This window comes from Tachysurus vachellii, chromosome 11, assembly GCF_030014155.1.
Source record: "Tachysurus vachellii isolate PV-2020 chromosome 11, HZAU_Pvac_v1, whole genome shotgun sequence".
Lineage (NCBI taxonomy): Eukaryota > Metazoa > Chordata > Actinopteri > Siluriformes > Bagridae > Tachysurus > Tachysurus vachellii.
This window is the reverse complement of record NC_083470.1, coordinates 12,399,063-12,425,000: the sequence shown is the minus strand read 5'-3', so window position 1 is coordinate 12,425,000 and position 25,938 is coordinate 12,399,063. Positions and strand designations below refer to the sequence as shown.

Below are 25,938 nucleotides of genomic sequence, written 5' to 3'. Positions count from 1 at the left end.
CTCTCACACACTCACTCTCACACACTCACACACACTCACTCTCACACACTCACACACACTCACACACTCCCTCAATTACACACCCACCCACTCACACTCACCCACCCACTCACCCACCCACTCACTCACTCACTCACTCACTCACACACCCACTCACTCACACACCCACTCACTCACACACCCACTCACTCACACACCCACTCACTCACACACCCACTCACTCACACTCACACACACCCACACTCACACACTCCCTCTCACACACACACACTCCCTCTCACACACACACATACTCCCTCTCACACACACACACACTCCCTCTCACACACACACACACACACTCCCTCTCACACACACACACACTCCCTCTCACACACACACACTCCCTCTCACACACACACATACTCCCTCTCACACACACACATACTCCCTCTCACACACACACATACTCCCTCTCACACACACACACACACACTCCCTCTCACACACACACACACCCTCTCACACACACACACACACACTCCCTCACACACACACACACACACACACTCCCTCACACACACACACACACTCCCTCACACACACACACACACTCCCTCACACACACACACACACTCCCTCACACACACACACACTCCCTCACACACACACACACTCCCTCACACACACACACACACACACACACACACACACACACACTCCCTCACACACACACACTCCCTCACACACACACACACACACTCCCTCACACACACACACTCCCTCACACACACACACACTCCCTCACACACACACACTCCCTCACACACACACACACTCCCTCACACACACACACACACTCCCTCACACACACACACTCCCTCACACTCACACACTCCCTCACACTCACACACTCCCTCACACTCACACACTCCCTCACACTCACACACTCCCTCACACACACACACTCCCTCACACACACTCACACACACTACAGACAATCAGCCTACTATGCATGTTTTTGTACTGGGGGAAGAAACTGAAGCACTGGGGGAAACCTCTTAAGCAGGGGGAGAACATACAAACTGCACACACATGTCAGAAACCAAACCCTCAATCTCAGCTGTGTGCGACAAACTAACCACAGTGTCCCCTACTGCAGAAAAACTAGAATAACTACAAGAACTAGAAAAAGATTTGCTCATGCTTAGACACAAAGAGGCGAAGCAGGAAAGGACTTCCTTGTTTTTCTGAGTAAGCAGACTAATTCTGATTGGCACCTTGTCACCTCTAGCAAACATTGTCCTGTTCAAAATATTTGACATTATCTTACCCTAACACTTTACTACACCTTACCTCTCAAGCTTGTTATCTCACAGTAGGCAAAAGGAAACTGAAAAGCAGAGCAACAGTGAGTTATTGACTGAAATACTTTAAGTTTTCACAGTGCAGGGGACAGGAGCTGGTGTGGGAGAGTGTTGGGGAAAAGGGAAGGTGATTATGGGGAATTTTATAAACTTTTACATGATGTAAAGTATATCTGTTCAGATCCTGATTCATGCTTATATTAGAAAAAATGCCAAGGGTGTGTGTGTGTGTGTGTGTGTGTGTGTGTGTGTGTGTGTGTGTGTGTGTGTGTGTGTGTGTGTGTTAGTCTGCGAAGAAACTTGCTTTGTACTGTTATCACATAGCAGAGATATGAGCAATAGAATAATCTTAGTGAGCCACACTTGAACTTTCGAACTCTCTGTTTTTCTGGTAGGTATAGGTAAGAGAGAAACATCACTATCATGGAATGTGGAGGGAAGACGATGGAGATGAAGAACAACCTTGTTTCATGTAACAAACTAGAAGAAGGATTTATGTTAATCTGGGTGTTAATCTACTCGTTATTCTCTTATGCCTCATGCAAAAGTGGAGAACCCTTTGTAGATCTCTGTACTCTGAGAAAAACTTGGGTAAAGCAGGAGTGGCTGGCTGGGCTTGTGAATAAGTACTATGATGAATGTAAATGACTGAATAACTTATTTTAAGTGTTGGATCTGACTTATTAAAGGGATGAATTTTTACTTCATTGTATATCAATCAATTTACACACACACACTCAAACACTTACTCACACAGTCACACTCTTACTCTCACTCACACACTCACACAGTCACACTCTTACTCTCACTCACACACTCACACAGTCACACTCTTACTCTCACTCACACACTCACACAGTCACACTCTTACTCTCACTCACACACTCACACAGTCACACTCTTACTCTCACTCACACAGTCACACTCTTACTCTCACTCACACAGTCACACTCTTACTCTCACTCACACAGTCACACTCTTACTCTCACTCACACAGTCACACTCTTACTCTCACTCACACAGTCACACTCTTACTCTCACTCACACAGTCACACTCTTACTCTCACTCACACAGTCACACTCTTACTCTCACTCACACAGTCACACTCTTACTCTCACTCACACAGTCACACTCTTACTCTCACTCACACAGTCACACTCTTACTCTCACTCACACAGTCACACTCTTACTCTCACTCACACAGTCACACTCTTACTCTCACTCACACAGTCACACTCTTACTCTCACTCACACAGTCACACTCTTACTCTCACTCACACAGTCACACTCTTACTCTCACTCACACAGTCACACTCTTACTCTCACACACACAGTCACACTCTTGCTCACTCTCACACACACACACCCAACTTGCTCACTCTCACACACACCCACACACACCCAACTTGCTCTCTCACACACACCCACACACACCCAACTTGCTCTCTCACACACACCCACACACACCCAACTTGCTCTCTCTCACACACACACCCAACTTGCTCTCTCTCACACACACCCAACTTGCTCTCTCTCACACACACCCAACTTGCTCTCTCTCACACACACCCAACTTGCTCTCTCTCACACACACCCAACTTGCTCTCTCTCACACACACCCAACTTGCTCTCTCTCACACACACCCAACTTGCTCTCTCTCACACACACCCAACTTGCTCTCTCTCACACACACCCAACTTGCTCTCTCTCACACACACCCAACTTGCTCTCTCTCACACACACCCAACTTGCTCTCTCTCACACACACCCAACTTGCTCTCTCACACACACACCCAACTTGCTCTCTCTCACACACACCCAACTTGCTCTCTCTCACACACACCCAACTTGCTCTCTCTCACACACACCCAACTTGCTCTCTCTCACACACACCCAACTTGCTCTCTCTCACACACACCCAACTTGCTCTCTCTCACACACACCCAACTTGCTCTCTCTCACACACACCCAACTTGCTCTCTCTCACACACACCCAACTTGCTCTCTCTCACACACACCCAACTTGCTCTCTCTCACACACACCCAACTTGCTCTCTCTCACACACACCCAACTTGCTCTCTCTCACACACACCCAACTTGCTCTCTCTCACACACACCCAACTTGCTCTCTCTCACACACACCCAACTTGCTCTCTCTCACACACACCCAACTTGCTCTCTCTCACACACACCCAACTTGCTCTCTCTCACACACACCCAACTTGCTCTCTCTCACACACACCCAACTTGCTCTCTCTCACACACACCCAACTTGCTCTCTCTCACACACACCCAACTTGCTCTCTCTCACACACACCCAACTTGCTCTCTCTCACACACACCCCACTTACTCTCTCTCACACACCCACTTACTCTCTCTCACACACACCCAACTTACACTCTCTCTCACACACACCCAACTTACACTCTCTCTCACACACACCCAACTTACACTCTCTCTCACACACACCCAACTTACACTCTCTCTCACACACCCACACCCGCTTCATTTTATGATTTTGATTTTTATGACTATTTCATTTAATAGTTCTTTTGTTTAAGAAGTGTAGAAGTGTGGTTTGCTCAGATTTTTCTTGAGGCAGTTTTTTTTTAAACCAAACTGGTTTAAGAAATCTCAGTTTAAGATAAAATGGCACAGAACCATGCTCAGTAGCTTATCATTGGGTATCTGCCTCACTGCTAACAAATCACTGTGTAGTGTTTTTATCTCAGTAAATGCTCAGTAAATGTGTGAACAGAGAGATGTTTTACTCTGCGCCTGTGTAAATTGAGATGTTTCTTGTCACATCTGGTAGAAAGGTTTGGTTGAGTGGTGAATGTGGGCAAATTTGTACATGGTAAAACTCTGTATGCAGCCTGCAAACTGTGTGATGAAACAGTAAGGTGAAAGAGAAATTAGATCTTTAATAATCCTCTAAGTTATCCTATTAAGGTGTTTCATAAGTTAGTTGTAAAATGAAGTTTAAAAGTGAAGTCTGATGGCGTGCGTACAAGTGTCGCTCTAGTATGGGTGGGCGCTATGAAAAACAATTGTAATTACAATACTTGAAGACGTTGATACATGACATGTATCATTATATACTCTATAGTAGTGTTAATTTCGTCACCTATTTTTAATTTAGTCTTAGTCTTGTGCCAAATGTCCTTGTTAGTTTTAGTCATATTTAGTCATTCACATATCTTTTTTGTTAGTCTTAGTTTTAGTCGACTAAAAGTCTCGTTATTTTAGTCTAGTTTTAGTCAAAAGAAAACTCAAGGTATCTTAGTCAAGTTTTAGTCAACTAAAAGACTTTTAATTTTAGTCTAGTTTTAGTCAAAAAATTGTAGCTTGACCACATCTGGAATCTACTGTAAGAATAAATACAACAAGGCCTCATTAAATGCAATAATATCAGGAACACAAGTGTTATAGTGGAAATAAATAACTTAATGAATAACTTAATAACTTATATAACTTAATGAATAACTTAATAACTTATATAACTTAATGAATAACTTAATAACTTATATACATATATATATATATATACACATATACACACACACACATTATACATATAAATTACCAACTTAATGCAAGTTATACATGGTATTGCACACACCATTATTGATGATATTTGGAGCAATATTACATGTAATTGTTAAACTTGATTCCCTTACATATACATTTGCTTTTAAGCCTAATTATTAATTTTGATTATGATGTGATTGTGACAGGGGCGTGGGAAGAGGTTTCAGGTTGGGGGTGCTGAGTTTTTTCTGTCACCACTTTTGAATAAGAAACAATATCGAGGCTATAAAACTTGTCAAAACTCAGCGAATCACAAAAGTATCAGTGAGAAGTTGAGAACACTCGTTTAAACAGTGCATACACTCGAACTTGACTGCACATCACATTTTTTACTTTATTGATACTGCTTTTAATCGTAATGCAAAGACCGGTCATCGGGACATAAGCTGTCATGTACAATAAAAGAGCCTGCGCAGCGACAGGAAATATAATTTAACACAAAAAGCCGCCTAGACCACGGGTGGACTTGTGCTCAGGAGTTTTTATTTATTTATTTATTTATTTGAGCGGCGTGTGGACGAATTCTTTCTACACACACGCTATTTTATTTCTTGATAACAGAGCGCTGCGAACTATAACACACCGTTGCCATGAAAAACAGAGCGTTGCCATGGACACACAGGATTCTAACCGTAGAGACGGAGCGCACTATTTTCTTTAGCGGAAACATTACAATTGTTTTTAAATCAATAAACTCCTTTTTAAATCATCATTTTGTGTCAAATTATCGATTTATTTGGTAGGTAGCAATATAATAAGCGGGATCCGTTTCGCGGACCTGTAACTTGAGCAACAGCGCGAAGCCGAACAAAAATGAAGAGAGATTTTCTCTTAGTTTTTATTTTATACAAAACATTTTCGTCTGGTCTTTTTTCGTCAACAATAATGCATGTTAATTTAGTCTTAGTCAGCGTTTTTGGACAGCGGTGCAGTCTTGTCATCGTCTCGTCTTAGTCATGAAAACAAAGGTTGTTGACGAACATATTTCGTCTCGTCTGACGAAATTAACACTACTCTATAGGCAGAAAAACAGTGATAATACATTTTAAAAACCTGATATTCTTCATAATACTTTAATTTAATGTCCTACAAACTACAAAAAAACAAAAAACATTTGAACATTTTACATTTACAATGCTGCTGCATCTAATTTGAAGTTCTAACTGTTACACAAATAGTTTATGTTTTTGGGGTCAACAATCCAGCATGATGTGGAGTGTGGGAAAGAGGTGAAGAGGCGAGTGCAGGTCGGTTGGAGTGGGTGGAGAAAAGTGTCAGGAGTGTTGTGTGACAGAAGAGTGTCAGCAAGAATCAAAGGAAAGGTGTACAAGACAGTAGTGAGAGCAGCTCTGCTGTATGGGTTAGAGACTGTAGCAGTAAGGAAAAGACATGAGGCAGAGATCGAGGTAGCAGAGATGAGGATGTTGAGGTTCTCTTTAGGAGTGATGAGGACGCACAGGATTAGGAACGAGCACATCAGAGGAACAGCTCAGGTTGGCTGTTTCGGGGACAAGGTCAGAGAGGCAAGATTGAGATGGTTGGACATGTACAGAGGAAAGAGATGGTTATATTGGTTGATAGGATGTTGGAGATGGAGCTGCCAGGTAAGAGGTCAAGAGGAAGGATAAAGAGGAGATATATGGATGTGTTAAATGAGGACATGAAGGTAATTGGTGTGAGAGTAGAGGATGCGTGACATTATTTATCTAAACTATTATATTACATTATCATATTACCTAGAAAAATGGATAAAGGCTTAATGTGTCATGCCGTTTCAATACAAAATGCTTTCAATAAATCTTCCTGCTGTCCCAACAGCTGTGATGATGACTTGGACAATTCCCTAGTGTGCGGCAGGGGTTTGTTTATGTCTTGTGCCATGTGCTTTGTTTATGTTCCTGCATCTGCACACTCGATCCTCATGTTTCACTAATTACCTCCACTATTTATACCTGATGTCCTGCATGTGTTTCTTACTGAGTCCTTGTTGTTGAGCACCGTTTGTTACCTGGTGTTCTCCGTTTTATGTTTTTGGTATTCTTGTATCTTGTTTTGTATTTTAATTGCTCAGGTTTTCCCCTTAGTGTTTCCCTGTGTCTGTTGCCTTTGTGAATTTATTAATAAAACCCCTGTCTGCCTTCTATCCCTGCATTTGGATCTGGATTATGTCAATAAGACATAGCTGTGTCAGATGTTCTAGTCAAGTCAAATTAAGTCAAGAAACTTTTATTGTCGAGACAATTTAGAAAAAAATTTAATGGATCTAAACATATATTTGAAAAGTAAAAAGATTTGAATTGAATTTGTATTTATTATTTTTTTTCATTTGCTAGGACACGTATCCATACGTATTATAGTATGGAGGCTTATTTTACACTCTACCATACACCAAATGTTTCCAAACACTGCTAGAATACGTACATATTTGTGTACATGTCAGCTTTAAACTAAATGTGTAAGAACGCTTGAGTCTTACTCACAGGGCACAGCGCGCAGGTAAAGGTTCTCCCGTATGACCTGCTGCAGTTGGCTGTCCATGGAACCGGGTGTGAAGCACTTGCTTAAATATAATCTCAGGTCTTTACACAGTGTTGAGCCTGGGAAAAAAAATGACAGCTGAAACTCAATTCAAATTCAATCGCTTACCATTAGTAGTACCAATGCAGAGTACCAATGCACCACAATAAAGCTTCCTACTGACTTAAAAAACAATAACTAAAACCCCCATTTTTAATTATAAAAAAAAGTGCTTTATAGCTCTTATTGGTTTACTGCAAACCTTCATCTGAAATGTAACAAAACACCAGAACCTGGCTCCCACCTAGCAACCTTTTCATCCAGTATTTTAAATTATTATTATTACTATTATTGAAATAATCCCCTAGGTGGTCCAGCGGCAGGATCCCGTGCTCTCATTGCCACGGCCCGGGTTCAAATCGCTGAAGAGTTAATTCTCAGTGCCGGTACCCGAGCCCAGATAAAAATGGAAGGGTTGTGTCAGGAAGGGCTTCCGGCATAAAACGTGCCAAATCTAATATGCGGACTATGCGATCCGCTGTGGCGATCCTCAAACAGGGAGCAGGTCGTTTGAAAAGAAAAAAGAAATTACTATTATTGAAATAATTTGCAAAATGTTACTTGTATGATGATTATATTGTATTTTATCTTAAACTAGATTATTTTCAGTTCAGCAGACCACCGATCATCAATAGAAAGTCTCATTCACAGAGCCTGTACTGTATATACTGTATAACAACACTAACATCTATACACACAAAATAACACTGTACACAAACTCACAAAATCGGCAAAAGCAAGTGAAAGCTACAGTAAACCACTTAAAGACATAAGACAATGAGCAAACTAACAGTGTTGTCTGAATCTACACTTCAGTGGTTAAGAACTCAACATTCAGCTGCTTCCTAGTATCTCCCTTCATCGATTGCCTCCTCTCTCAAACTGTGCTAATTCACACAACACCACTCCTTATTCACAATAAAAATGAATCAAGAAGCCAGAAAAAGCCTCAAGGACTAGTGTGAATTGTTGGGAGAAGCAGTTTTGCCCTTCTATCTGTTAACTTTTTTAAGTGTTTTCCTGACCTTAAACAACAGCTCCTTCTATATAATGAGCAAACGGATATAAACTATCCGGTACGAGCCGTATGTGCACCTGACTGCTATCTGACTGCTCTTGTCCACTGATGGTGATCAGTCCTGCCAGGGTGAGCGGTGAGCACAGTAAAGGTTAAGTAATAGACTGTGCTTATAACATCTACTTAACAGCAAACAGTCAAGTGTATCACCAGGGACAAGGAGGAAACACTTAAGCACGTCTGAACTATTAACAAAATGTCTGGGAAAAAAATGACTGTAGAGTTTCATTTTGTTTTGAATCCTTAAGTCTCAGTCTTAGGTCTGTTCCTCTACAATGATGCTCCTCTCAGTACAAAAGACAGCTCATAAAGTTCACTTCAATTAAATTTTTTCAATTCACTTTTATTTGTATAGCTCCTTGGACACTGTCTCAAAGCTGCTTTACAGAACATAAGAAATATAGTACAAAAGGTTCAAGATTAATATTAGACTTATATTTAAATGCGTTTGTATTTGTCCCCAATGAACAAGCCTGAGGTGACTGAGGCGACGGTGGTGACGAAAAACTCCTTGACATGGAAGAGGAGGAAACCTTGAGAGTCAGACTCAAAAGGGAACCTCATCCTCATTTGGGTGACAGTGGAGAGTGTGATTATAAACTGTTAAACACAGGAGAGTGTTATTATGAATATATCTATACTCATAAAATCGGAGTATTGATACAGAGTATTGATACAGATTCAAGGACTTCAATTAATGATCACAACAAACATCAGAATGGGCAAAGATTTAGATGTCCATGACTTTAACCTTGGCATGGTTGTTGGTGCCAGTAGGGCTTGTCTGAGTATTTCAGAAACTGCTTGGGAATCTCCTGGGACTTTCACATACACAGTTTGTAAAATTTGCACAGTATGGTATAAAAAACACAAATCATTAAGTGAACAAAAGTTCAGTGGGTGAAAAAGCCTTGTTGAATTGAGATGTCTAAGGTAAATTGCTAGATAGGCTTAAGCTGCCAAAAAGGTTATAGTAACTCATATAATCACTCTTTACAACTGTGGTGAGCAGAAAAGCAACTCAGTACACACACCAAGCCTTGGGATAGATGAGCTACAAGTCCAGAAGACCACATCAGGTTTCGCTCCTGTCAGCCAAGAACAGGAATCTATAGCTGTCATAGGCACTGACTCACTGGCATCACTGCCAATGACACCATTTAACCTGACATTTGGCAGTGGCACCAAGTGACCCAAGGCTTGGCTAAAGCAGCCAGACTATGAATTTTGACCCTGTGGAGCTCCCAATGAACAGCTAGGGTGTAAACGGTAGAGTCAAGGTACACATTTAATTCTCCAGTGAGTTGCACAGCTGTGGTTTTATGTTTTTTGGATAGAATTCGGATTAGTACACAGACACCCCTTTCAGACACCTTCTTCTTGTGTCGACAGTTACTCCTGCTGGATGTGCTCAGTCCTTTGTGGTGATATGCTGACATTTCCCTGGATACTGTGGCTCTCGATACATCACAAAAGACTTGCTGTCCTGGTCACAGATACACCAGCGAGACATGCACGAGAATTTGTCCTCCTTCGAACTTTGTCTACCAATGTCTACCTTTCTTTTTTTTTTTGAAATTATCTTTTTATTTGGAAAGGCAGATTCACATCACGTACATTAGTTACAACTTTAGATATTCAAGTACATAGATGGAGATGGGTATAGATATTTTAGATGAGATTGTCCATATTGCCTTTCTGAAATTTTCTTTTATGGACCACTACTTATTCCAGTTAGGAACCATATCAAAGCAGAACAGAACCGGGATGCACACCACTTCAAGTAAGTAAAACATCACATAAAAAGAGGGCAAGTCTACACAGAGCACAAATACAGTCAAATGAAATCAGATCTAATTGGTTTTACATACTCAGTCCATTTAGTCCAAATCTTATAGAATTTTGCTTTTTCAACTTTGAGGGAAAAGGATATCTTTTCCATAACATAAATCTCATAGATAATTTCAATCCATTCCTCAATGGTGGGTGGATCTACTTTTAACCATTTCCTCGTAACAGATTTCTTACTGGCTGCCAATAGTATCATAAGCAGTTTTTTATCATTAATGTTCCATGTTTCCAACCCTAGATTTCCAACCCAAATACACAGTTTCACATTTAAATGGAATGTTTACATTAAAATACATTGTTTATGTGTTCATGGATCTCTTCCCAGTAAGGTCTTATTGTCCGGCAGTCCCAAAAAATATGGAAGTGATTGGCTCCGTTAGATCCACAATGTCTCCAACAGGCATCTCCGCTGCCTTGGTATCGTTTCTGAATGGGTGTAATAAAAAAATCTCGCAATATTCTTCCAGCAAAACTCCCGCCATGTGTTTGACCCGGTTGACAACCATTGTAACTGGCATATTTTCCCCCAGCTCTCCTGTGTGATCTTCACATTTACTTCCCTTTCCCATTTCATCTTTATGTATTCTGTATTTTCTTGTTTTGATAATTGTATAGCATTATATAGCTTGGAGATAATTTTGTTGCATGATCTGGGTTTAGTTAGTGATAAAAATACTTCCAGGAACCCTGACTCACTAGTTCCTAACACCCCTTTAATATTTTTGTTAAAGTATTGTCTTACTTGCAGGTACCTAAAAAAATCAGCTTTTCCCAGTCCATAATCTTTCTGTAGGGTTTCAAAACTCTGGAATGCCCCTTTGTGAATAAACGAATGATAAGTAGTTAAACCTTTTGAGATCCATATCTTAAACCTGCCATCGATTCTGTTTGGTGCAAAGTCTGAATCATAGGCTCATAATCATCTCATAATTTTAGATGCTTCTCCTAATCTGCAAATTTTGACTATTGCCTGCCAGGACTTCAGAAAGCTGCCTGTTATAGAATCATCTGGGATGGCCTGTTCTTCTAGTAATTTGTTATCACTTAGTAGAGCTGTTATTGGGATTCTGTTTAACATTGTACTTTCTATTTCTTTCCATGTTGCAGTGTATGTTGGTGAGCATACTGTAGGCAGATTAAGGGTCTTAGTTGGGCTGCATGATAATATTCTTGTAGGCAAGGAAGGCCCATTCCACCCTTCTCTTTTCTTAATTGCAGTATCTTAAATTTAATTCTGGCTCTTTTCCCTTGCCACAAATACCTTGCTATTAATCTGTCCCATTCTAAGAATTGCTTAGATGGTATTTTGGTTGGCAGACATTGAAAAAGGTATAGCATCCGTGGAAGAATATTCATCCTGATTGATTCTATGCGGGAACTTAAACTCAAAAAGGGAATAACATTCCATCTATGAATATCAGATTTTATCTTGAAATTTAATGGGCCGTAATTAATGTCGTACAGTCTTGAGAAGTCCCTAGGTAAAAAAACACCCAAATATTTAATAGATTCAGCATCCCAATTCCAATTGTACATGGTCTTAATCGAAGCTGGTGGATCATAGTTAAATCTTAATATTTGAGTCAATGTCTACCTTTCTATTGTGCTAATGTACTGTATACATGGTTGCAAACAAGATGCGACTTTAAAACAATCAATTTTCCTTTGCTTACCTTTTTACTTACTGAATTCCAGATTCAGTTTAGGTGCAAGATGAATGATCTTGAATGAGCCATGCTGTGTTTCAGCAATTAACTTGTGGTAGCAAGAAGAGAGTAGATTGCAGATTGTCACTAATTCCTGATGTACTAATACGGATCACTACATGCTTTTTAAAAATAGCAAGAGGACGAGGAAAAAAGAGGACGATGTGGCGTCTGGGGAAAATTAGAAGGATTTTCTGGATGCATTTTAAGAATACTTTGATCCCCAAATTATATCAAAGCATACACGTATAAAGCTGCATATTTTAATGCATTATCTACTGCAGTGGGCTTTATTACATGTTGTCATTAAATTTAAAGGTGATGGAGGTATATTAAATGTATATATTCTAAACAAGATCAATTGTGTTGAAACAAAAGCTGGAAATTTAGTCATGAGCTTTTAAGACCTTGTTATGCAGCATTTCAGGAATCCGCTACCTGCAAATCAGAGTCGCAGCAGGGAGCGGACATGCCAATATATTCCGCAGATACAGCAAGAATCTCCTACTCAGCAAATCAAAATTCCCTGGAATAGTCGAATATGCTTTGCTGCTTTTACCTGGTAGAACTGTTTTGATGCGGATGGGATGAGGACACGAGTTCAGAACCCCTCTGACGTCTCCCAGGGTCATGCCCAGGACAGGAGTACCACCAATCTCCAGGATGATGTCACCCACTGTGGCGCCTCCTCCAGGTGCTGCTGTGACGAATGGGAACTCGCCATAGTCGGCACCACCCCCAATGGCTACACCCAGCTCCCCCGAGGCTCCACCTAAAGGAACAAAGCTCTCCTGAACTTTGGAACGCCAGTGCAGCTTCTTGACTGTAGCCTTAGACATGGCGCCAACGCTGCAAGGAGAAACATTAAAACGTGTGAGCAGTTTTGGCGGGGCCACCACTAATTAATTCTGTAAATAAAAGCATTCGCAATAGTTAAAGTCATTCTCTGGATCTTGTAAAAACTGGCCATATTTCTGTAGCACAAATATCATGCATACGATCGTAGCCTTTTCTTTTGTAGGCTTTAAAGATATTGTTGGTGTGGAGGAAGCAGTGACCTGGTGCAGAGCTGCACAATAGTAAAAAGTAGGCTGGGGTGAACTGAAAGCATTATCAAGAGGTACAATTAGGTGATCTACAATCAGTTTGACTCTTCTCATTCCCTTTAAGAAACAATTGCCACCAGTGCAGAGGAAATTCAGTTTAGATTATAACCAATTAGTTTTCAGTTATCTCTACTATCAGTGGGAGTTAAAGCTCATACTGTTAGTTTAATGGTGAAACGGTTGCGCTAGTGTCTGCACTAATAAGGTACCTCAGTATGTGATAATGCGGTTTGGACCACATTGAGCTACTCTACCTGTTTCAATTTCCATGCAAATAAATGCATGTAAATACCTGCTGGTTAAGAATAGCAGTTAATTAGCATCTACGATATAATTTATCTCACTTAATTAGCAACAGTCTGGTTTGATATCACCTAGTTAATCTTGCGCAGAGTCGCTAAACTTAATCCTGTGGCCAACCAGTGCGTTCCGCTTCCTCTATGCCTTGTAGTGCAAAAATGTCTTGAATAGTCTAGTCTGTCTACTATTTCCTATTATAACAGTTACAACAAACCAAATATATAATCACTAAAATCTATTCCACACATTTTATTCATGTCAAGTTCCAAGAAAATGTGAAATAATTATATGCATCTAGAAAAACAACAAAACTAATCTTACATTTCATTATTAATAATATCATAAATATAGGTTGCGGTAAGATATCCGTTTTTGCGATATCCTATCTTAGTGTGACGAGTTGCTAAATGGAATAAACAGATGAGCCATAACAAAAGAAATCACTGAAAAGTGACAAGAACAACAGTCAATATCCGGTTATAATGTAACCTGTCAAGGGGATATAATAGGCAGCAAGTGAACAGTCAGCTCCTCAAGCTGATGTGTTGGACGCAGGAAAAATGGGCAAGTGTAAAGATCTGAGAGACTTTGACAAAGGCTAAATTGTGATGGTTAGACGACTGTGACAGAGCATCACCAAAACATCAGGTCTTGTGTAGTGTTCCCAGTATGCAGTGGTTATTACCTACAAATGTAGTCCAAAGAAGAACAACCAGTGAATCAGTGACAGGGTCATGGGCACCCAAGGGGAGCATAAGCAGCAAAGAATAGCCTGACTGGTCCCATTCCACAGAAGAGCTACTGTAGCACAAATTGCTAAAAAAGTTAATATTGGCTGTGATGAAAAGCTGTCAGAACACACAGTACATCACAGCTTCCAGGCCAGTCATAGTGCCTATTCTAACTACCAAAAGCACCTACAATGGGCATGAGCATTAGAACTGAATAATGGAGAAACGGAAGATGGCGTCCTGCTCTGACGAAGCTTTGCTTTATATAACGTAGATGTCCGAGAGTGTGTGTGTCACTCATCTGAGGAAGACATGGCACCAGGATGCACTGTGGGAAGGAAAGCGGGTAGAGGCGGTGTGATGCTCCGGGCAATGTTACTACTTCATGCGGATGTTACTTTGACACATACTGTACCACCTACCTAAACAGTGTTGCAGACTAAGTAGCCCCTTCAAACAGTATTCCCTAATGGCGGTGACATCTTTCAGCAGCATAATGCTTCCTGCCACGCTGCAAAAATTGTTCAGGGATGGTTTGAGGTTTGACAAAGAGCTCAAGGTGTTCAAACGGCCTCCAAATTCTCCAGACTTAAATCTGATCAAGCGTCTTTGGGCTGTGTAGGATAAACAAGTCTGTAGTCTTTAGTAAGTCTTTAGTACCTGGGTATTAACAGTATGTAAATTGTAATGAGTTTCTCAGTGTGAATGCGTTTCTCACACTAAAAATATACAAATGCACCATTTGAGACAGGGTTTATTTATAGGCAACTACTAAAATCACTGAACAAAACAAAGACTGGGAAGATTGGAAGATCATATAATGATCTAGTTTTTTTTCTGTAAAGTACTAAAGTATTAAATACTTCAGTGCTCTAAATACCTGAACAGCAATGTCCATTTGCTTTCACTTACAGGTGCAGTTAAATATATCTTTTTTTCACCTTGACAGGAATAAAAGCCACAAGGCATCACAAAAATAGTGGATCGGTGATGCACAGTTCTTAATTCTTTCGAAGTTTACACGGAAATAAGCTTTCCTCATGCATTCCCTCATAAATCTTATTCAGCAGGGAGTTTTGCTTCCCTATGGCAATCTGCAGGCTGAATACATAAGGCTGAGTCTCGAAATTGAAACAAAAATAAGCAAACAGATGGTCAAAACAAGCGAGGGGGGTGACAGAATCCACAAACACGGCTTCCCAGAGTTCATTAAAAATGCATAAGGCTATATCAGGTGTTAATAACACTATAGTGATACTAGGCCCATACAATTTTACACACGACTCAAGACTCATCGATGACAGCTTTAACACGTCACTTCTTTAAAAGTGATTATAAAGACAATCAGATCGTCTATCACCTAACTTTCACTACTAACGTGTACGAAATTCCCTTCGGTGGAACTTTACGGCGCTGTTACAATACACAAAATAAATGAATTGATTAGCAAATAAATGAATCAGGATGAAAGCTCTTTAAGAAAAAACCTGGATGTAAAAGCATTTGAGGATGTTTGTGTACTGCATGTGATTCGTTCAAACACACATTTTATTATAGTGGCACTGCAGAGCAAAGGGCAAGTATTAAGTAAGAGGACTTTCGCTGATAAGCACTGTGGGGAATAGGGAATTGCGAAGTAGAGGCGGGTGTGTGTGAGTGTTTGTATGTGTGTAGGGGTAACTACACAAGATTAGCTCACTGAGACTAGAACACTGCTGCAGATCACCTGCAGCTTTCTCAATATTCATTTACTAAGAGAGAGAGAGAGAGAGAGAGAGAGCGCAAGTGGGGTTTCAAAACCGCTGGAGGCCACATAAACACAATAACAGGTTACCATTTTCATTCCAATGGTCAAACAGGTCACCTGAGGTATGCATGTCCTATTTAGGTTAATCAAAAAGCAAACAGAGGTGTGAACAATTCAGACAGGGTATCAAAGTCCACTTTGTCCCTTTCTTTGTATTCACAGCTATGTAATACAGCCAAGGGCATTATAGACACATGTTCGTCAAGCAGGAAGACTGAAGAAGCTTCCTACATTTTATTTACTGCAAATTTAGCTCATAAGTGCAATACATCACTAAAACGTAACTCTGTGTATCATAAGCTGTCTGCTTGTTCAGCACAGTGCTTACTGTCCTTTTGAGGACCTTCTACTCATATGACCTTCTACCTTTTCCTGATATACAGCTAATTTGTGCTAAACCTACACCTCAACCTCAGTGGCGAAAGGAATCTATTTAGATGTTTTTCTTTTTTAAATAAAGCTGCATTTAAAAAAATATTAAAAATATGGGAGAAATTTGGTCTACACTGTGTCTAAAATGATGCCCACACACAGACACGCACGCAAACACACATATACACACTGGTCTATAGAGAGATAACTTCATCTCTTCATCTCATGGGATCTCAGGAATAGATCTTGCACATGATTCGCAAATGTATCCTGCCAACGGGCTACATAAAATCTGAAATCTTCCTTCTGGAAAATAATCTGTGCTATATCTGTATATGCGAGATCAAACCATGTCCTCTGTTTCACCCTGTTTTCTCCTAGGCATGCTGAGATCTTGAGAATAAAATCATTCTGGGTATTTTTTTGGGACAAATACTGAAATGTCTGAAAGAACTACAATATAGAAAGGCAAACTCTATCATGTTTAACCATTTCTGAAAATATTTGAAGGTGTGGACGTTAATGACAGCATGGAGTAGCCTGATTGAGATACAGTCAAATTCTATTCTAATCACCAGGGTGGTCTGCACTGACACTTTCGACAGCTTGATACCGACATCAGTGTTCAAACTCACGATGTGTCATTTGTGAAGGTAAACATTGAGAGCGGACTCGCCGTAGAGATTTTTTCTACCTGTTTAGATGCCGTCAATCTCATGGTATAATTTACTCAAAATGCTTCCATGGATATGTCTGTTCATCCTTTGAGCTCTTCGGTTGTGTGAATAGGGAGACGTACATGTCTCCCTATTCACAGGTGTGTGACAGGAAGACTCCCAGGTGTGTGACAGGAAGATCCACTGCATTACTGCTTGCTAAAGACATACTGCATGCGACTGAGAGGATTAAGAGGGCTGAGAAAATGAAGCTCAGACACAGCAGGCACAATGACACCAAATCAGAGATGGTTACTTGAAAATGGCAATTAGTAAAAATTAAACGAGATTTTTGACTGATATTTCATGAAACACTTTCAGACATCCATCTGTTTTCTGTATCGCTTATCTTACACAGGGTCAAGGAGAACCTGAAGCCTGTCCCAGGGGGCTCAGGGTACGAGGAGGGGACACATAAGACAGGGTGTCAAACAATCAAAGGACACAATTACACACACACACACTCACATTCACACACTACAGGCAATTTAGTACCCATAGGAAACTGAAGCCCAGGAAGAACACGCAAACTCTAAGCACAAAGAGCAGAAATGGGACATAGACCCTCAAGCCTGTAGGTGCAAGGCAAATATGTTAACCATTAAGCCATCGTTCCCCAGTTTCAGCAACAGTTCAAAAAAAGCTAAATAAATTAAAAAAAGAACAATCACTGCTCAAAAGATTACAAAATCTGATTTAAAAAAGAAAAATGGCTACAAGCTGTTAGGAAGCTGAGAGTCAGCTCTTACTGGCAAGTTGAGCTAGATGATCTGACTCATTGAAAAAAATATGAATTTCTTTCATTAATTCAATGAATTAATTTAATTCATTAATTTCATTTATTTTATTTTTTTTAATCCCACTCACACACATTTCTGTAATTATCATCTTTATTTGTATTTTCCTGTGATATTTTAATTGGTTCTATTTCACAAAATCTTTTATATAAAGTAGCCCCTGATCCAGGATAAAGACTTTACTGATGACCAATAAATGAAAAAATGCAACATCCAGGTTGTGTATCTGTTTAACACGCCTGTGTAATTAAATGTGTCCTCTTAGGCCTTTCAAAAACTTTCTGGCTACATGAATGTCCTGCTGAGGTGAATGTCTCCTTACACACCTCTCTCTGGACCAATCTAACACCTAGATAGACAGACCTTCACTTCTTATTATACTAAGTGATGATGTAATTAGGACATTTTTTTATAAATAGTTATATTAATAAAAAATAGTTATATTAATAGGAGCTAGATGAATGACACAAAAACACTCTGTGGTCAGTGGTGTGTGTACACCTGACCTTCACACCCATATGTGCATATTTCTCAAACAGTTGCAACAAGCTTGAAGGACACATTGCACATGATGTCTTTGTATGCTGTAGCATTACAATTTGCCTTCACTCTGGAACTAAGAGCCATAACCTCTTCTAGCATGACACAAATTTAGCTCCATGAAGACATGATTTGCCAAAGTTGGAGTGGAAGAACTCAAGACCACTGATCAACTGAACACCTTTTGGGTTGAACTGAAACACTGACTGAACCCCAGACCTCCTAACATGACATCGGTGCCTGATCTCACTTATGTGCTTGTAGCTGAATGAACACAAATCCCCAAAACCACATTCCAAAGTCACAACACGTTCACAGATGCGTGGAGGATATTAACATCAAAAGGGAAACTACATCTTGAATGAACAACACATAGTTATGATGGTCAGGTGTCCACAAACTTTTGGCCATATAGTAAAGATAGATCAATGATTAAATATATGCTGAGGCAGATAAAATGTTAAAAGAAAAAAGACTGAAAACAAAAATAGGATAGATAATAAATGAAAAATGAGGGAGTAATATAAATGGGATATTTCTATTGGTTAACACTCTATACCATATTAGCATATTAAAGGTATACCCTATTAAAGGTAATGGTATAAGAAGAAGAAAATGACTTTGCAAGCGTTTGCCTGAGTACTTTGTGATAGCACAGATTTATACGGTATAGAACACTTTGACATCGCTGCTTTCATCGATATCCTGTTCAGCTGTAGAGTTCCTGCACCAGTCCTCATTAGCCTGAAGCTGAGAGGTCTGCAGGAGATAAAATGCAGGAGGGAGATCAATCCTGCAGGGGCCCTCCAATGAGGTGATAGATGAGCTCCAATTGAGCATGGCTTTAATTGAAAGCTTAAGGTCCAAGAGGCACCCGGCCAACAGGAAGATGGAACATCAGGATGTAGTGAGGAATGGTTTCCCAAAACACGCTGGATTCATAAACTTGTCAATAGAAAATTGATAATAAACTATGTGTCGAGAACAGGTAGGTTTTCTTGATGGTTCAATCTGCAAAAAGATATACAATACATTTTGCTTGTACTGAAACAAACACACTTTTCACATTCTTTCTTAGATATTTATGCCATCGCGTGAGACCGGTTTGATTCCTCCTCTGTTTTGACACAGCAAAGTATTACGAGACAAAACATCACAGGCTCTCTCTTCAGAAAGTTGCGTTTGCCCTCATCAATATTATACATTGCTTAAAGACACATTTTAAAAACACTCTGCAGCAACGCACTGCGGCTTACTAGTGTGTGAAGCGGTTGAGCTAGCACAGCTTGGCATTCTACACAGAATCATTAAAGCTTTCTGAGGGCTGGAGAGCCAGAAGCTATTTTCACTTTTCCCCCACATCAGCACCAAAAGCTCCTCTGTTAATAAAGGAGGAAAAGCGCTTTCAAGTTATATATGTTACTATAAAATACTTGCTAACACGCTACCTTGAATGGGGGACAACACTTTTGTCAGGCTTTCCCTGAACACCCTGGTATGAAGCTCTATTCCACTTATAAATCCCCTCAGCTCAAGTTATTAATGCTATTTGCTGCGCTTATTACAAACTGCTCCACACATCCTCTTGGATAAATTGAGGCAGTTTTGTAGGAACGCATCTTCAATGTACCTGAACACATTTTCATATGAATACCCCCCAACCGGCACCTGCAGTTTGCATAATGACTCCAGTGGCCTCGTGTCTTTTAACCTTCATGCTATTGAGCTTTATAGCTGGTAGGGCTGAATGGAGCATACAAGGAGAGAAGAAGAGAGGAGTGTAAGGAAGAGAAGTGATGCGAAAAAATAAAAAAAAAAATAAAGGGAGATGAGAGGGAAGAAAATTAAATGAAAGGTGACAAGTGTCAATGTGAGGAAGGGAGTGATAACGAGAAGAGAGAAGGAAAGGAAAGGAAAGGAAAAGAGATTAGACAGAAAAAAAATGAAGAAGACATGAAAGGAAAGTAAAAAATGAAGAACAGTACATGAAGAAGAAGAAGGAGAATGAGAGAGAGAGAGAGAGAGAGAGAGAGAGAGAGAGAGAGAGAGCGCACAAGAGAAAGAGAGAGACATGCGGCATCCAGCTGGCATGTGTCTGGTGTAAACATCTGAATGTGTAAGCATGTATAACAGGTCCTTCAGTGCATGCTGACTCCACAGTTAAAAATGACCCCTCCTGAAATATTGTCTGTTCTGTTTACTGAACCCATACTGTACTGCCAGAAATCTGCTTAGCCATCCAAAGAATATTCACCTCACCAACATACCCTGTATTCAGCATGAATATTTACTAGGGCTGCAATGATCTCATGTTTTTTCATCTCTCATACAACTGTGAAATCAAAACTGTCGATATGAAACCTTTAACCCATACTGACACCTTCACAATAACCAACCCAACTATCTGCAAGCTTCCTTTGCCAGGTTATGAAAAAAAGTGGCTTAATAGAGTGTAATAACGGCTTACAGTAAGACAGTTTGTAGCTTATGTGATCTGTCAGTGGATGGAATCAGAAAAATACAAGAGATCAGATATATTGTTCCAGGTCGGGATCAAGTGCTTTAGTGATACTTATTACTATGAATGCTTAGTCTTCCAGGTCACAGCGTGAACCTACACAAAACTACACTGACACATGGGTGAGAACACTGTGGGTTATTATCCTGAACTCAACTGAACGCCTGGTGCTAGTCAATGACTACAATTAGGATTATTTACACCATGAACAGAACTACAGGAGACTCCAGAGGTTGGTGTACATAGAGTCCTGCATCTGGTAATAAACATGAAGCTAATCATGCACCTAATTAGCTTAGCCTAGTCAATTAAAGCCCTGGGAAATGTGGGAAGAAAAATAAATATAAGTGCTACATGAGTGCACTGAAATGCTCCAGGTCTCTCTCTCACACACACACACACACACACCTTTTGGAAACTGTCAGGACAGGTTTGGACAAAATTCTGTCCACTGCCACATCACATAAAGCTCCAGCATCCAGTTACTGTTGAGTAAACAGTAGAAAGGAAACAAGCTTGTCCACGAAGCGACATTGTTGCCTCAGGAGACACCGCGTCAAGTGTTATACGTTTAAACACAAAACAAACGTCGTGTTTGATGTAAACTGCGAGCGAGGAAAGCTTTTAAAACCGTGCCACGACGGACACCACTGAAATAAAACACAGCTACCGTCAGCAAACAAGACAAACACGCTAATGCTAGCGTAATATTTCGCATAATGGAAGTTGTACCGTAGCGGTAGTGGGCATGACGTGTCGCGCGCAAAAGGGGTGGAAATGAAAAAGACAGCAAGTGCAATAAAGCATATGGATAAATAAATACAACATACCTTCATAATTCCAGCTTCCTCCGTCGACGCGTTGCCTTGCGGCTCTAATGTGGTTATTACAAGCGCAATCAGTACCGGAGAAGGAGCCTGGAGCTGGAGCTGGAGCTGGAGCCTGCGGAATCCTGCTGTCTGTAGTATGTATATGAGGACGCGGCTTAGCTTACGGATCCATAGCACTGCACTGCTGCTGATGTTGATGTTGAGGATGGATGGGCTTGTAAGAGAAGGAGAGAGCAGCGCAGCATTACAGCGCAGTAGCCATGCCTTTTAGAGCTCCTTTGGATAAAACTGTACCGGTCCAATGATGACACCGCGATCAGAGCCGCTCTGTGAGTCCCGGGTTCGGCGATAAGGAAGCGGTGATAAGCCACAGAGGCGAGCGGAGCCCCGGATGGGGAGAGATTAGGACCCGCCTATTGGGGGACTCGATTGGATAAGAAGCCTGCATTTATGTCTGAACACCAGCGCTCACCTAAATACTTCAGTCACACAGCAGTTACATTGTGCACAATCTGGGATTTAATGTAACCTACAACACTGATTGTTGTTCGTGTTTACTTTTCGTGTAAACACAACTGTTCGTGTGTTTTAATCATGCTGGTTTAATCAAATACAATTGTACAAATGTGAACAAAATTTGTGTTTAAATTGTTTTACAGACTACAGGAATGTAAAGTAAAACCGGCTTATGTTACTTTGTCTAAAACTAATTGTTATTAGACTAATCGCCATTTTTATCTAATAAAGTAAACAATGAATATAACTTCTATTAAATATAATTATGCTAAATATGACACCTGATACATTATTAAGTGAGATTTGCACGTTTCTAAACAGCCTTATTAAGGCCCTAAATTGTACAACATTAGGCTCTAAGTGATTTTTATTTGTTTAAATGTATTTTTATTATTATTTTAATAGTGTTTAGTGCGGTATGCGGTTTTGGGCCGTAGCCATGGTGACAGGTAGGCATGGTAACCTGTTCTCTCTACTGCAATGCTCTGCTGCCCCTGTAGCTCAGTGCTGACATCAGCAAATGCGCTCACTGTTTACACTCTTCCATGACGTACTGCCCCTAAAGCTACTCGCAGCATCGCCCCCACTTCCGGTTTACCAACGGTCATTTAACGGTCTCCCGAGAAAGCGCTAGGCCACTGCGGAAGGATGCAGTGTGTGGAACACCAAAAAGTGCTTATGGCTTATCCACGCTTATGGCTAGTGCGCGAGCGCGTTCTCCGCGTACACTGTCGCCTTGCCATGGAAACAGAAGTATCTTGGATACCGTGGCTAAGGAGCGTGTAACCCGGAAACGTCATTTTTGGGGCACGCTGACCATCGTAACATGATGCACCTCTTTGTGTTTTGTTTGTATGCTGAGTATTCTTATTCTTATTCTTATTCTTATTCTTATTCTTCTTATTATTATTTATTTAATTATTTATTTTGATGAAGATGGTGTTGATGATGATGATGATGATGATGATGATGATTAATAATAATGCTTTTACTACAACTACTACTAATGATAATAAATGGTTAATGGTTAATGTAGTTAGTTTTCATATATTGGGTGTGAATAAAATAGGGCCATATAGGTTTTACTGTGAACATGATATCACAAGATACACAAATGGTTTGTGTTGCAGGCAGATACATATGATTACTCAGAGACTAATCAAATGTAGAATTGCAATTTGCATGGAATTGTGTAATAGAAGAAAAAATACATACTTGTTAAAAAACAATTGCTCATAGTATGAAACATTCAGTGTGATTTTCACCTTTTATCTGAATTCACCGTGTTCTCACCTGTCACATATACTTAAAAAACACTTAACACTGCATGTTATCAGAGAAGGGAGGGAGAGAGAGAGATAGAGAGAGAGAGAGAGAGAGAGAGAGAGAGAGATGACAGCAGAAAGAATGTGTAAACAATAGGAGATTAAGGGTGAATCTAACTTGCAATATTTTGTGATGTCATATAATAAAAGAAGAAATAATGCCATAATGTACAGCTAGAGGGCAGTATATATTCACCAGTCTGGCACCACAAATCAGCAACAAAAATATTAAAATAAAATTATTGTTTCAGTATTTTTGCACATAATAAATAATCAAAAGTAAATAAAAAATGAAAGTTACAAATAAAGGCTGTCCTTAAACTAATCATTGTTACTGTCACATAATTAGGATGGGACACAGTTCCAGCACATAGCTAAGGGCAAAATGCTCAATGGCTCATTAACTGTTCTCTGGTAGTCCTGGTACAATGGCACACACACACACACACACACACACACACACACACACACACACACACACACACTGTTGTCTCATGTTTAGCTGATGGTTGAGTAGACACTTACATCAACAAAAATATTGTCAAGGGTTAAGTAGGATTACACTAAAACAATATGCATGCTGAAATCCATCAACCAAGTTAGATAATGTACTATGGTGCAATATTTGATTATTTGCAATAAATATTGCTTTTTATAAGGAAATCATTCCATTAAAACCTCTTTCCATCCATGTTCTGTAACTGTTTATTGTACACAGATATCAATAAGCCTACAATGCGTGTCTTTGACTGGGGAGAAACTCAGAGTACTGGAAGCATTGAGCTGGTTTAGAGTTGTACCAGTCTTGTGGCTTCACACTTCTCTGATGGGGCTCTGTAGTTGGTTGATCTATGTAGAACCCAATGACCTGATGCAGATACTGTCAATGCTGTCATCTTCAAAACCCAAAAGAAAATAAGGTCCCAAACCTATTAAGAGGGACATCATTCTGTATATTTTAAAACATATTTTTCAAAACATTATTGTGTCATACCACTTTGAAGATTGCAGAAATTTTGAGGCAAAGTCTTAAGTGACGTTCAGTTTACTGAGAGCTTTAATATTTATATGGATAAAGTCCAGATTCTTTAGCAGATGTGGTCCACACTGACACTTTTGATTTCTGTGACCTGCTTTCAATATCAAATGAAACTCATCTGGTGAAACTGTATTTTAATTGGTTTAGAACCCCCTTTTTAGGGGACAAAAGGTGCTTTTAACTATTTTTTGTATACAGTTATATTTAGCAAATTAATAGCTTTTCACGGTCCTTTTTTTTCTGAAAATCTGAAGACATTTCCCCAAAAGCATGTAAAAAAAATACTGTAGATTTATACAGTAAACAAAAAAAGTACTGCAATAAATTTTGTGGTGTAAATACATGGTAAAAAAAAAAATTAACATGTACTCCAATCCTGTATATTTGTTCACAGGTGGTTTTTGGACCCACAACCTTCTGGCTTGTACCACAAATCCTTTCCCAATGAGTCACCACAACTAGTGGAACTTATTCACACTGATTCAGTGTGATGTTTTCATGCTGTTAATTCATCACTATAAGTAGATCATCTTTAAGGCTTTGGTTGACATAGCAGAAGGTCAAGTGTTCAAATCCACCACCACCAAACATCCATTGTTGGTCCTAAAGCAAGAGTCTTCAACTCAGTAGCATATGTTGCATTGATGTAAATATAGTTTATAATAAATTATTTGATGCTTTGTAAGCTATTACAGTATTGTGTGTTAGAGTTGTTTACTGTCCATCTTACAGCACTTTATTTTTCTTGCAATAGTACCTCCTTAACAGAGTTTTTAGTCTGAAGATATTCCACAGAAGTTCATCGCCTAGTGAAAAAATATCATGGTGTATTCATGAAAACTTCACTAAGTCACTCTAGTGAATAGAATCTGCCAGAAGCCATAAATATAAATGTAAACCCAGTTTGTAAACCCAGTCAGCCTTCCTCATACCCACTCACCAACAATAAAAACTATTCAAATAGTTAAAATATTCTGACTTATTAACATACCTGTCTTCCTTGTAACGTTATTTAAACATGTACTTTTGGAAACAGCGCATCAGTGATTTGTATTTATAGGTGAGTTCTGGGCTGGTTTACAGTGAACTGGGAGGGTTTAAAGATTGAGAATCTGGCAACCCTCCTGTCGACGCTCCATATATTTATCTGTTCCGAATCCCTCCCTGTTCTTTTTAATAAGTTTCCCA

The 25,938-nt window shown here is 39.8% G+C and overlaps 1 protein-coding gene across 4 annotated transcripts in view; it reads right to left on the bottom strand.

Moving 5' to 3' along the window:
* magixa (MAGI family member, X-linked a) overlaps positions 1-22,297 on the bottom strand; it is a 66,534-nt gene extending 44,237 nt beyond the window's left edge. For 2 of the 4 annotated variants that reach the window (XM_060882353.1, XM_060882355.1), the window contains exons 1-3: positions 21,871-22,296; positions 12,713-13,002; positions 7,422-7,538 (exon numbers count right to left, since the gene is read on the bottom strand). In XM_060882353.1, the coding sequence (XP_060738336.1) occupies positions 7,422-7,538; positions 12,713-12,992 (397 nt within the window). In that variant the 5' untranslated portion in view covers positions 12,993-13,002; positions 21,871-22,296. Of the gene's footprint in view, positions 1-7,421; positions 7,539-12,712; positions 13,003-21,526; positions 21,747-21,870 lie in introns of those variants that run through there. The other 2 variants (XM_060882356.1, XM_060882354.1) reach the window with 2 other exon arrangements.
* Between the last annotated feature and the right edge of the window lie 3,641 nt (positions 22,298-25,938).